This window comes from Amyelois transitella, chromosome 16 (genome assembly GCF_032362555.1).
Source record: "Amyelois transitella isolate CPQ chromosome 16, ilAmyTran1.1, whole genome shotgun sequence".
In the NCBI taxonomy this organism is placed as follows: Eukaryota; Metazoa; Arthropoda; class Insecta; order Lepidoptera; family Pyralidae; genus Amyelois; species Amyelois transitella.
Window position 1 is genome coordinate 665853 of NC_083519.1, and position 12102 is coordinate 677954.

The following is a 12102-nucleotide window of genomic DNA, read 5'->3' on the forward strand; positions in this document are numbered from 1 at the left end:
AGTGACTTGAACACCCAAATGATTAGTAGATACATTTTGTATTTTACATCAGATAATAGGTAGTAACAAACTGCGTCTAATAAATTTACAGACAAATTAAAAAGAAAAACTTCTCAAACTATTTCGTAAACCACCTAACCTTTAAATTCCAAACGTTAAAAACTCACACGTGAACGTGTTCTATCAGTCTTTTCAAGACTGTTGGCTCTGTCAACCCCGCAAGGGATATAGACGTGATTGTATGTATGTATGTTAAAAACCCAGCTCACCTGCCAATAGTGTTAACACATCGTCCAGGCGCGCATAGATCAGGCATGGCGGCGCATTCATCAATGTCGTTGAACACGCCCATTCCTCCTCCTGTTCCGCCCCCATTGATACCGCCTCCGCCACCTCCTCCCCCGATTCCTCCTCCGCCCATACCGCCGTGGTCCATATCTAGATTCTTCTCGGTGCAAAGCTCCATACGTTCAGTTGTACCCGGGGCGGGACAGATCTCGCACTCAGGTCCCCACGCCACACCTAATGTGCAGCAACATTGAGCCCTAGAAAAAGAAGCAGGTTTAGAATAAAAGATTTTGTACACCAAAATTTTTTGAAATATCACCAAAGATACATATCATATAAACGTTTATTATCTAGTAACGTAGTTTAGAAATTTCTGATTTTTTTTTAATAAAGTGGTGCAATAGATATTTCGAAAGGTTTGGAATAAAGAAATGAAATGAGCGTGAAAGATCCAGTAATCCTTTACACATAAATAAGTATTGTTAATGTTTTCTGTGCCGTGTGGTTCCCGGAACCAATACAAAAAAGAATAGGACCACTCCATCTCTTTCCCATGGATGTCTTAAAAGGCAACTAAGGGATAGGCTTACAAACTTGGTATTCTTTTTTAGGCGATGGGCTAGCAACCTGTCACTATTTGAATCTTCTATCATTAAGCCAAATAGCTGAACGTGGCTATTCGGTCTTTTCAAGACTGTTGGCTCTGTCTACCCCGCAAGGGATATAGACGTGACCATAGGTATGTATGTATGTTAATGTTTTCATTTTCACAAATCAATGATACTGTACCAGATGGAACTTACTTAGTGACATGAGTGGGCAGGGCCGGTGTGGACGAATGATGGTGAGACCTGGGCCACGGTTCGGGAACACAACGACCAGACACGAGATTCCGATGGCACATTCCCGTACGACGATCTGAAAATTAGACCATTGTTCAATCTGGATTCTAGAATCAATTATTGAAGAAAAACCTATTAAAACTGCTATTTCTCGGCTCATTTAAAAAAATTACAATAAATCAAACGAATTCTATTTATTTCATAGTTTCAAGATTACCATCTTCGAATAAACGAGAGTCTCTGATAACACGATATTATAAGTATGAGTGATGAACATAATATCATCAATGTTGACTATCCGAATTTTTATCTCAATTTGTAGACTTACCAATACAATCCATTCCATCTTCGCTGCGCTCATATCCCTCATCGCAATCGCATTCATACCCGCCGTCAGTATTAACGCAGACCCCGGGTTCACACAGATGTTTGTCTTCTGCACATTCGTCAATGTCTTCGCAAGCATCGGGAGAGTCGTGTGGTGCTGATGTTCGTTTATAACCTGAGAATGAGGAATTTTTTTAATGAAATTGGTTTGAAGAGTCGCCGAGCTAGATTTATTGCATTATCTATAAAAAAACTATACCGTTACTGTGAAACTAATTGACTGACTGACTAACAGACCACTTGGTCTAGAGACTTGAAATTTGGTAAGTGGGTTTCTTCTGTGGTTTCGGGGAATACTAAAAGAGGATGACCCGAAATTCCCACGGGAACGGATGTTATTTCGGTAAGTTTCAATCAATCTGATCATTTTTATGATATCCCAATAATCAAAGTCTACACTTCCTACTCACAAATTTGGAGGATTTTTACTTTTTGAGGTCCATTAACCCTTACCTTCAGGACACTTGCAGACATAAGACCCAACAACATTCTCGCAAGCATGTTGACACGGTCTATTGTCTTCTGAAGCGCACTCATCAATATCTCTGCAATGAATTCCATCAGGTGCCACTGAGTAGCCGTAAGGGCAGGTACAACGGAATGAGCCGGGTGTGTTGTGACAACGGAATGAACAGAGCGCACCTTCTGCGCACTCATCTATGTCCACACAGGTCTGGAATAGAAAGAAGAGTACCAAATTACATTTTGGAGTATTAGAGACTTGCTGATTGCAAGAAGGATTCCTAACAATCTAGCGATAATAATATGGAAGAAAATGAGCATAAAGATACAAGATTTCAATACACTATTATTTTTGATAAGGTTAGGTAAAGGCAGATAATAAAAAGCCTTTTTAACAATTCCAAACAATAGATCAAATTGCAAAATATACTTACGTGATCAGGTCCTTCAGTGAATCCAAAGTTGCAAGTACAGTCATATCCTCCAGGCGTATTAGAGCATGTCCCATTGCCACATATCCTCGGATCAGTTGTGCATTCATCAGCGTCTATACACTCCAATCCAGATTCATCCAGGACATAACCATCGGGACATTCGCATCGGAAGGAACCATCAGTGTTGATACAACGACCGCCTTTGCAGACGTCAGGGCGAACTGCACATTCGTCCAGATCTTGAGTAAGGTTTGGTCTTCCCATTCCACCTTGACAGATGCGGAGGAACTCTGCGGAGTCGGGGGACGGGCAGCGCTCACAATATCTGCCCCAAGCAGCACCTGTTCATTAAACAGTTTAGATGAGCCTAAGCATTTGACCAAGCAGCTTATGACAAGTTAGTTATCTCTGTAAACCTCTCTCTCTCATCTTTGCGTATTCCCGTCCCTAGATGGTCATCCATACAACACAATACAAATATTTAACTAAGATCAGTTTTGAATTTACTGATAGAATTTGCTGATTATTATAGTAATGCTTCATATTAAACAAATGAAGCATTACTATGATAATCAGCAAATTCTGCAAAAACCTGTGGATTTGTTTAGATTGTTAGTCTTCTACTGAATATTTTTCGTTTCTTCAATCCAATTCAATCTTTCAGTGGACCTTTCAAAAAAGGTTGTATCACAATCCAACTAAATTCTTAGCATTTTTTTGGTAGAAAGCTACGAACAATAATGGTTTACCTTCAGAACAACAGCATTCCGGTCTGCCCAGGTCCAGCGGACGAGCCTTATGACAGCGACCTGCTTCCCATTCGTCGTAACAGAGCTCTTTACGCTCGTCCACACACACGGCGAGGTTCTTGTCGAATCGCCAACCAGAGGGGCAGTCACACACGTAGCTGAAAATTGGACATTAATAAGCAAGAGAAGATAGACCAATTATGTCACCATAATAATGAACAATAATGATCATGGTTCATGACCATTGGGCCTCCTCTGCAGAAAAATGATGACGAACTGGTACTAAACTTGAGCTAATGGTGATGAGGAAACGAAACATGAACGAATTAATAATTCTTCTTCTTTTTTATACCTTGCTTATCCCAGTCAACTGAGTTAGTATCTCAAAGTGAGTTAGGGTTAGTTATTGCGTAGCACGTTGAAATTAACAAGAGCATCTTACCCCCCATTGAAGTTTCGACATTCTCCACCAGCGCAGACATAAGGTAGCTCTTTGCATTCGTCACGATCGACGCAGTGCTTATTGACCAGTCGCCAGCCTTTGCCACAGGAACAGTCATAGCTAGATAACAAAGCGAAATATAGTTTAATTTTAGCATATACCTAGTATTAAAGATAAATCACCAAAAAAATTTTCTCTTCCACAAGTTTCAAGAGTAATGTGGAAGCGTATATTTTCTTTCCATTATTTTCCTTTTCATTATATCAATTGAACCATAATCTCTTACACTTACTATCACATGTTGTTTCATCCCTATTACATTATATTCATATCTATATCCCCTGCGGGGTAGACAGAATTAGCGTAGCTTTCTGATACAGGTGTTTCTCACTTAATAGAAGGTCACAAATACTGGTTTATACTGTACCACTTTGTTAAACTAATAAAATATTTTCATATATTTTTTCTTTTTCAATCGACAGTCTTGATAAGACTCAAAAGCCACGTTCAGCTGAATGGCTGGATGGAATTGACATTCAAATAGTAACAAGTTGCTAGCCCATCGCCTACAATCCCAAGTTTATAAGACGCCTTTTACGCTGTCCATTGGAAAGATATGGAGTGGTTTTTTAAAGTGCCGAAAACCACACGGCAATATACCTGTTGAGCACATCAATATAGCAATACGCGTTACAAATGAATACTCACGATCCAATAGTATTAGTACACGACGGTGCTCCTTCTCTGCCACAAGGGTGGGATTCTTCATTACACTCGTCTATATCCCGGCAATGGCGGGCGTCGCCGGTGAGCACGTAGCCGGGTGCGCACTCGCAACGGAACGAGCCAATCGTGTTGCGGCAGCGACCGTTGCGGCAAACCATGCCGCCTTCGCGACACTCGTTTATGTCTGGAAACGAGTGAGTTTGATATGTTGAAACAATATCTGGTTAAGTCAAAGGCTGTTAATGTAAATCTAATAATACATATATCTGTTGGAAATGTGCTAAAAGCTCATTCAGTATCGATAAGGAGAAAATCACTAGAAATCAAAGCAGATGAGGATTTTTTGTTTGAATTACCTAATTTCCATTCTATTTATTTTAATTTCCTCCTACCCTAAGGTTGACTGGAAGAGATTGCTTTAGCGATAATTCCGCCTTTGTACCTCATTACCTTTGTTTTTCTCTGTTTTTCTTTTTATTATGGTGCAATAAAGATTCTATCTATCTATCTAACCCACTCATAGAACATAATCATGAGTGAACATTGCTTTACTAACGCATAAGAAAAATAGCACGATAGATAACGCTAGGACGCTGACAAGAAAAGGAAATACAGAATGCAAGATAAATTTTATAGCAGGCGATATTAAAATACATACCAATACAATCGTTATTAGCACCAGGCTTGAACCCTTCATCGCAGTGACACCGGTACGTCCCCGGGAGGTTCTCACAAGTTCCGTTACGACACATTGGGCGCGGGCGCGCACACTCGTCGACATCGCGGCACGCATTGTCGCGGAGTGTATAGCCGGGTTTGCATTCGCATCTGTAAGTTAAAAGTTCACGGTTGGTTTACGTTTAAAATAAGAAGAATTTATAGAGGAAGGAATAAGGAAGCATCTGGCCTCATTTGGAGAACCGAACGCAAAAGGTATCTTTAGAAGGCAGAACAAGGAGTAAGAGACACGAAAACAATCGAGTAAGAACCAGACTGATCTTTCCAAAAACAAAGACTGTAAACAATACTTAAAAATTTTTGATTTAGGGATAATTCTTTTGAAAATTCATTTAAGGCTTTTTATGTGTCAGGACGAACAGAAACACTCGTACGCGCCGAGCTAGCAGCACTATACGAGTTGATATAAACACTAGAACAGAACACTCACTTGTAAGAGCCGATAGTGTTCCGACACTCGCCGTGCTCGCACAGTTTAGAGTCCTCGCACTCGTTGATGTCCTCGCACTCGTCGAGCGAGCCCGTGAGGCGGTACCCGGGCGGGCAGCGACACTCGTACGCGCCGGGCACGTTGTCGCATTGTGCGAGTTGATATAAACACTAGAACAGAACACTCACTTGTAAGAGCCGATAGTGTTCCGACACTCGCCGTGTTCGCACAGTTTAGAGTCCTCGCACTCGTTGATGTCCTCGCACTCGTCGAGCGAGCCCGTGAGGCGGTACCCGGGCGGGCAGCGACACTCGTACGCGCCGGGCACGTTGACGCATTGTGCGAGTTGATATAAACACTAGAACAGAACACTCACTTGTAAGAGCCGATAGTGTTCCGACACTCGCCGTGTTCGCACAGTTTAGAGTCCTCGCACTCGTTGATGTCCTCGCACTCGTCGAGCGAGCCCGTGAGGCGGTACCCGGGCGGGCAGCGACACTCGTACGCGCCGGGCACGTTGACGCATTGTGCGAGTTGATATAAACACTAGAACAGAACACTCACTTGTAAGAGCCGATAGTGTTCCGACACTCGCCGTGTTCGCACAGCTTAGAGTCCTCGCACTCGTTGATGTCCTCGCACTCGTCGAGCGAGCCCGTGAGGCGGTACCCGGGCGGGCAGCGGCACTCGTACGCGCCGGGCACGTTGACGCATTGAGCGAGTCCGCGACACCGGGCGGCACCCGTGGCGCACTCGTCCACGTCGCGACATAGGTGGGACGAGTTGTCGTGAGTGTAGCTGGGGGAAAGAAAAATTAATTCGAAATTAGAACACTAATGAACATTAAAATGTTATTAGGCGCACTCGTCCACATCGCGACATAGGTGGCAGGAGTTGCCGTGAGTGTAGCTGGGAGAAAATTGAATTAGAACACTAATGAACTATGTTATTATTTGATAGCTACATATTACGGTTAAATTTCAATTCGAATCAAACTTTATTGCCAAAAAATGCTAAAGAAACAAAACCACAACTTGACTGCTTTAAAGAATTTTTTTTTAATAATATTTGTTAAATGTAATGATTTCAACATTAAATTCAAACCTTACTCTCATCCTTACCAAACTCTTAACCTCAAAAACTTACCCTCTGTCACAACCGCATTCAAATCCGCTCATCGTGTCATGGCATCTTCCAGGTTTACACAGTTGCGGCATGATGTCGCACTCATTAATCGGCTTCGTCTCATTCGTGACAGGATTATAATACAGCCCTGGTTTGGTGCCACATAACTGCATATGTTCCGGAGAGGAGGTGTCCGGGCAAGCCTCGCATGGGGCTCCCCAGGCTCTTCCAACGGAACAACAACAGAGAAGTTTAGTTTGAGGGACTCCCACCGGAGAGGTGCAGCGTCCATTGTCTTCGTCCCAGTTCAAGTAACATTGACGTTGGCGGACGTCCACGCATTCCTCTGAAAAGGGAAATATTTTTAATTTATGAACTTATTCAGACTTATCGCAAGACCAATGAATCCCTCCGAAAATATTGGTCGAAATACATGAAGTAGTGAGCTGCTCGCTACAAAATTAGACATGGGACAGATAAAGTTATCCTAACACCAAAAATTTCGACTAACAAAATATATGACAAATCAAATGTAGACAGAGAAACAAATTCTATAGTATGTACATATCTTATCATGAACTTACTATTGTTAGGCATAGCGACGTATCCTTCCGGGCAGAGACAGACATAGGACCCAGCCATGTTCCTGCAGATACCAGGGCCGCATATATTCGGAGTGGCGCATTCATCAATGTCGACACATCTCTGCTCGTCTTCGGTGAGTTGCCATCCATCCCCGCAAGTACAGACGAAAGAACCAAAAGTATTGGTGCAAGTTCCGTGTTCACAGAGAGCTGGGTGTTGGGCGCACTCGTCGATGTCTGCTAGGGTCACTACATATGATGGCTGGGAAGGTAAAAACATTCCTTCATAAATGGTCTTAAAATTAGAGTGATCTAAATTCTTAAGTGGAATTACCTCTTACTACATAAACAAATATCAAAAATCAAGATTAAAATTAAAAACATAAATGATCTATTAGAATCTTTGAAGTGGCTTACTCGCAGTCAAATAAAACAGAATTTGACATAAACGAAATGGAAATTGAATTACATTGTTAAGACTCTAATAATCAGAACACAAAAAAATCGAAAATCAAAAATATATGAACACTTTGACAATGACCAAATAAAAATAAATAGATTCTTACTGGCTCCAGAACAGGCTGATAACCAGGTCCTCCAGGACACAGCTGCCTGTACGCTTCCGACCCTGGCTCTGGGCAAAGGTCGCAGTAATTCCCCCAAGCGGCACCTAACATCAAAACAATAGATGTTACCAGATACACGATATTAGGATAATTTAAAAATAGAAAGTAGATAACAAAAAAGAACGTAGTCGAACATTAGTTTTTTGTATAAACCTGGCATCACTTTCAACCTCACGATTAAAAACTTCAACTTACCAACAGAACAACAACAAGCCGCCATAGTTCCATCTTCAGACAGCTCGTCACCGTCCCTACAACGCTCAGTGCCAGAACGCAGATCCACTCGGCCGTAACACTGCGCTTTTCTTGAGTCTGGTAAGGTAAAAAGTGTTATAATGTACTCGTATTTTGGATTATATTACAAGATTGATGCCCTAAGACAAGAAAAACTATTGAAAAATGTTCTCATTTTGTGTCAAAATCATTAACTACCCCAAATTTAGAAGAACTTATTTTGTTGAAATGAATAAGTTATTTTTACCTCATGGAACCGATGACCTAAAACAACATCTTTGCCTTTTGAATTAATGTCGAACAATATCAAATCATTGATTGTTTAGGTAACATACGTGTATGTTACCTAAACATAAATTCCATAATGCCACAACTAGATGGTTTGCAAGGATGCCGTAACTAATGATTGACTTATTGTTTATTAAGTTGAACTTGGGATTCTTCATTTAGGCGATGGGCAAGCAACCTGTCACTATTTGAATCTCAATTCTATCATTAGGCCAAACAGTTGAACCTGGCCTTTCTTTTCAAGACTGTTGGCTCCGTCTACCCCGCAAAGGATATAGACGTGATAACATGTATGTATATGTAACTAGATGATAAATAAATGAACATACCGTAGCAAGCAGTGCCATCGGAGACCAGATCGTAGTTCGGTGGACACCGGCAGATGTAGGATCCATCAGTATTAATGCACTCTCCGTACTGGCAAGACTGAGGGGACTTGCACTCGTCCACGTCCGTACAATTGAAGCCGGGCATCACTGAAATTTATTAAAGACTTTAAAGAGTGTAGACAGAACTTCAATCTCTCATTATCAAGGCTACCGAACACATTCTGCATTGTATTTAGTTATTAAGGCTGGGCGTGTTAGTTAATATATAGTAGAAAACACTTATTATAATGAAATATGTACACGAATAAAATTTATAGACATTTTCAGAGTAGATGGAAAGATAATGGAGCGGCCTTTCCCTAGCAACTTGCTAACTCTGATAAGAGGCAAATTAACAAGTACAACTTACAATCGTCGACACTGTCTGACTGGTATCCTTTATCGCATAGACACTTGAACATGCCATATGTATTAATACACTGGCCAAACACGCAGACATTGTGGAAGGTCGTACACTCGTCCATATCTGTAAACAATAGGTACAATTAGTCTTATTCTGTTCAAACGCTACAAGATTTAGACCACTAGTCTCTATGCTGCAGTGAACTTAGTGGTTTTGAAATTATGATTCAGATTGTTTGTACAAGATTTACTTTCACCAGTCAACTTCAATCAATAATCATTCATATAATATCAACTGCCACTTATTAACTGGACTAAATAGAAACAACTGGAATGAAATAGATGAAAAGATTACCGAGACATGAGCGTCCATCAGGAGACTTGGTGAATCCGACGTCGCAGTCACACTCGTAGCCGCCGGCCGTGTTGATGCAGTGGCCGTTCTCGCAAAGGGTGGGGTCGTTAGAGCACTCGTCGATGTCCACACAGGAATATCTGGAAACGTTGAAGATGGTGATAGACCATTTGAGGATACGAGTAGAATACTCGCAGGTAGTCTGATACTCACAGAGATAACTATTAAGTCTTAAAGGTTAAATATAGTAATCCATGGATCTGATAATAAACCTGATTAAACTTAAGTAAGTATTGCAACCAAATCTTTTACCTAGATGCAAACAATAAAAGATAAGAAAAGCGAAGTAATACAGTATCTTATTTAAGAAACTTACAAGGATAAAATTGCGGTCACCGAAAAATGTTCCAGTCACGTAACACAGAAAGCGGATATCAAGTGCAACTGAACTAAATTCGATAAAATGAAGATGAGTATGCGTAATTAACAAGTAAACTTTATTCGTTCGGGGCATCCAAAGAAGTAAATAGTAATCTTTATTATTTACCCATCTCCCTTGTATCCAACGTCACAGGCACACTTGAAGGAGCCGTCAGTGTTAATGCAGGTGGCTCTGGGATGGCAGCCGCCGTTATTCGTCAAACACTCGTCCAAGTCTTCACACTCCGTACCATCACCACGCCATCCATCTTTACAGCGACATTGGAAGGAACCCTGAAATATACCAATTGATAACCCTCAAAAAACACATGGGCGTATCATCTTAAGTACAAACCGTCCAGTGCTTAAGTAACTACGAGTATGTCCTTAAAAACAATTTCATAAAAGACCACCACAACATTGGAAGCAGAACGTCTACCATACAATTCAGTTCTGCTGAATAGAAATTAAAGAAACTACTGACATCGGCGGTTCATCATGAAGTCTTAAGTACTTCAGACTAAAATCAGGATTTAATACATTACAATCATCTTATAATGAATCCTCATACTGTCACAGATGATAACTTCCATTTCCCACTACTGGTTATAAACGCACCGGATTTTCCTTAAGACAATGAGGTTAATGATCATGGATGACGACTTTGGTATCTTTTTTGTATTGTGCCGTGTGGTTCCCGGAACCAATACAAAAAGAACACGACCACTCCATCTCTTTCCCATGGATGTCGTAAAAGGTGACTAAGGGATAGGCTTACAAACTTGGGATTCTTTTCTAGGCGATGGGCTAGCAACCTGTCACTATTTGAATCTCAATTCTATCATTAAGCCAAATAGCTGAACGTGGCCATTCGGTCTTTTCAAGACTGTGGGCTCTGTCTACCCCGCAATGGATATAGACGTGACCATATGTATGTATGACGACTGTTAGGTATAAATTTAACTACTCACGGGCAAGTTGATGCAGTCAGCCTTAGGATGGCAGTCGCAGGTCCCAAGTTCGCATTCGTCATCATCGGTACAAGCTGGCCCCATGTCCGGTTTGACGCTATAGCCGTCCGGACAAACACACACGAAGCTGCCGATCATATTGTGGCAGTCTCCCGCGCCGCAGAGATCTGGTATCTGGAATACAGATATCTATAAATGAAACACGTAAGTTGATAGTTAACGAACGACTAATTTATTTTTAAGACATTAGACAGAGGGTACAGATACACAAATAATAACAGTAGATGGCGGTACTCTACTCATTTTTGATATTCGTTTCAACACCCCCACTATATCAAAATTACAAATAACCCTGTGACCTCTATAAAACTGTGTAATAACACTAATAACAAACATATAAAATAAAACTTATTTTTCAACAATTCCAAGTGTTTCCATGAATTTATAATGTTTTATTACAGGCAACCCTTTAGTTAATAAGTCAGCGGGCATACTGGCAGTTGGCAAATATTTAGTTTCAACTTTATTACTGATAATTACATCCTTTATGAAATTATAACGCACATCAATGTGTTTTGAACGCTTATGTGACTGATGGTTATTTGCCAGCTTCAATGCACTCTGACTGTCATTATACAATGTAATCTTTTTACAAGAACCAGTTAATTCACACTCTAAATTTTGTAAATAGATTGCTTCTCTGCATGCTTCTGACAAAGCCATATACTCTGCCTCACAACTACTCAATGCTACAGTTCTTTGCTTTTTACTTTCCCAAGAAATAGCAGACCCAGATTTCATAAAACAAAATCCAGTATATGAACGTCGGTCAATGGCATCGCTAGCCCAGTCTGCATCTACAAATCCTATCAGTTCTGCTGTTTCTTTGGAATATCTTAAACAATAGTTTTTGGTTTTCAATAAATACTTTAATATTCTCTTAGCATAATTCCAATGACTATATGAATAACAATTATTGAATTGGCTGAGATAGCTAACTGAATATGCAATATCTGGTCGAGTGAGAACGGCCAAATACATTAAACTTCCAATTAATTTTTGAAATGGCAACTCATTACAAACATTTGACTTTTCAACATTTAATTTACACTCTATAGGAGTATCAGCTGTATTACATTCAGACATATCAAATTTATTAGCCAATTGTTCAATATAATGCTCCTGATCCACTGTAATTACATTTGAGCTTTTATTAATGTTGACTCTCATGCCTAAATATTGTTTAACTTGACCCAAATTCTTTATTTTA

General features: G+C 40.5%; 1 protein-coding gene across 1 annotated transcript in view; it reads right to left on the reverse strand.

Annotated features, from left to right (window-relative positions):
• Positions 1 to 12102, reverse strand: part of LOC106136126 (fibrillin-1) — a 63430-nt gene that overhangs the window by 9099 nt on the left and 42229 nt on the right. The window contains exons 29-47 of the mRNA XM_013336581.2: positions 10833 to 11006; positions 9989 to 10155; positions 9442 to 9581; positions 9094 to 9210; positions 8685 to 8831; positions 8029 to 8145; positions 7774 to 7877; positions 7208 to 7469; positions 6645 to 6969; positions 6063 to 6296; positions 4989 to 5158; positions 4313 to 4514; positions 3605 to 3724; positions 3163 to 3320; positions 2414 to 2754; positions 1971 to 2190; positions 1459 to 1632; positions 1092 to 1206; positions 270 to 545 (exon numbers count right to left, since the gene is read on the reverse strand). Coding sequence (XP_013192035.1) covers positions 270 to 545; positions 1092 to 1206; positions 1459 to 1632; positions 1971 to 2190; positions 2414 to 2754; positions 3163 to 3320; positions 3605 to 3724; positions 4313 to 4514; positions 4989 to 5158; positions 6063 to 6296; positions 6645 to 6969; positions 7208 to 7469; positions 7774 to 7877; positions 8029 to 8145; positions 8685 to 8831; positions 9094 to 9210; positions 9442 to 9581; positions 9989 to 10155; positions 10833 to 11006 — 3563 coding nt within the window. The remainder of the gene's footprint in view (positions 1 to 269; positions 546 to 1091; positions 1207 to 1458; positions 1633 to 1970; positions 2191 to 2413; positions 2755 to 3162; positions 3321 to 3604; positions 3725 to 4312; positions 4515 to 4988; positions 5159 to 6062; positions 6297 to 6644; positions 6970 to 7207; positions 7470 to 7773; positions 7878 to 8028; positions 8146 to 8684; positions 8832 to 9093; positions 9211 to 9441; positions 9582 to 9988; positions 10156 to 10832; positions 11007 to 12102) is intronic.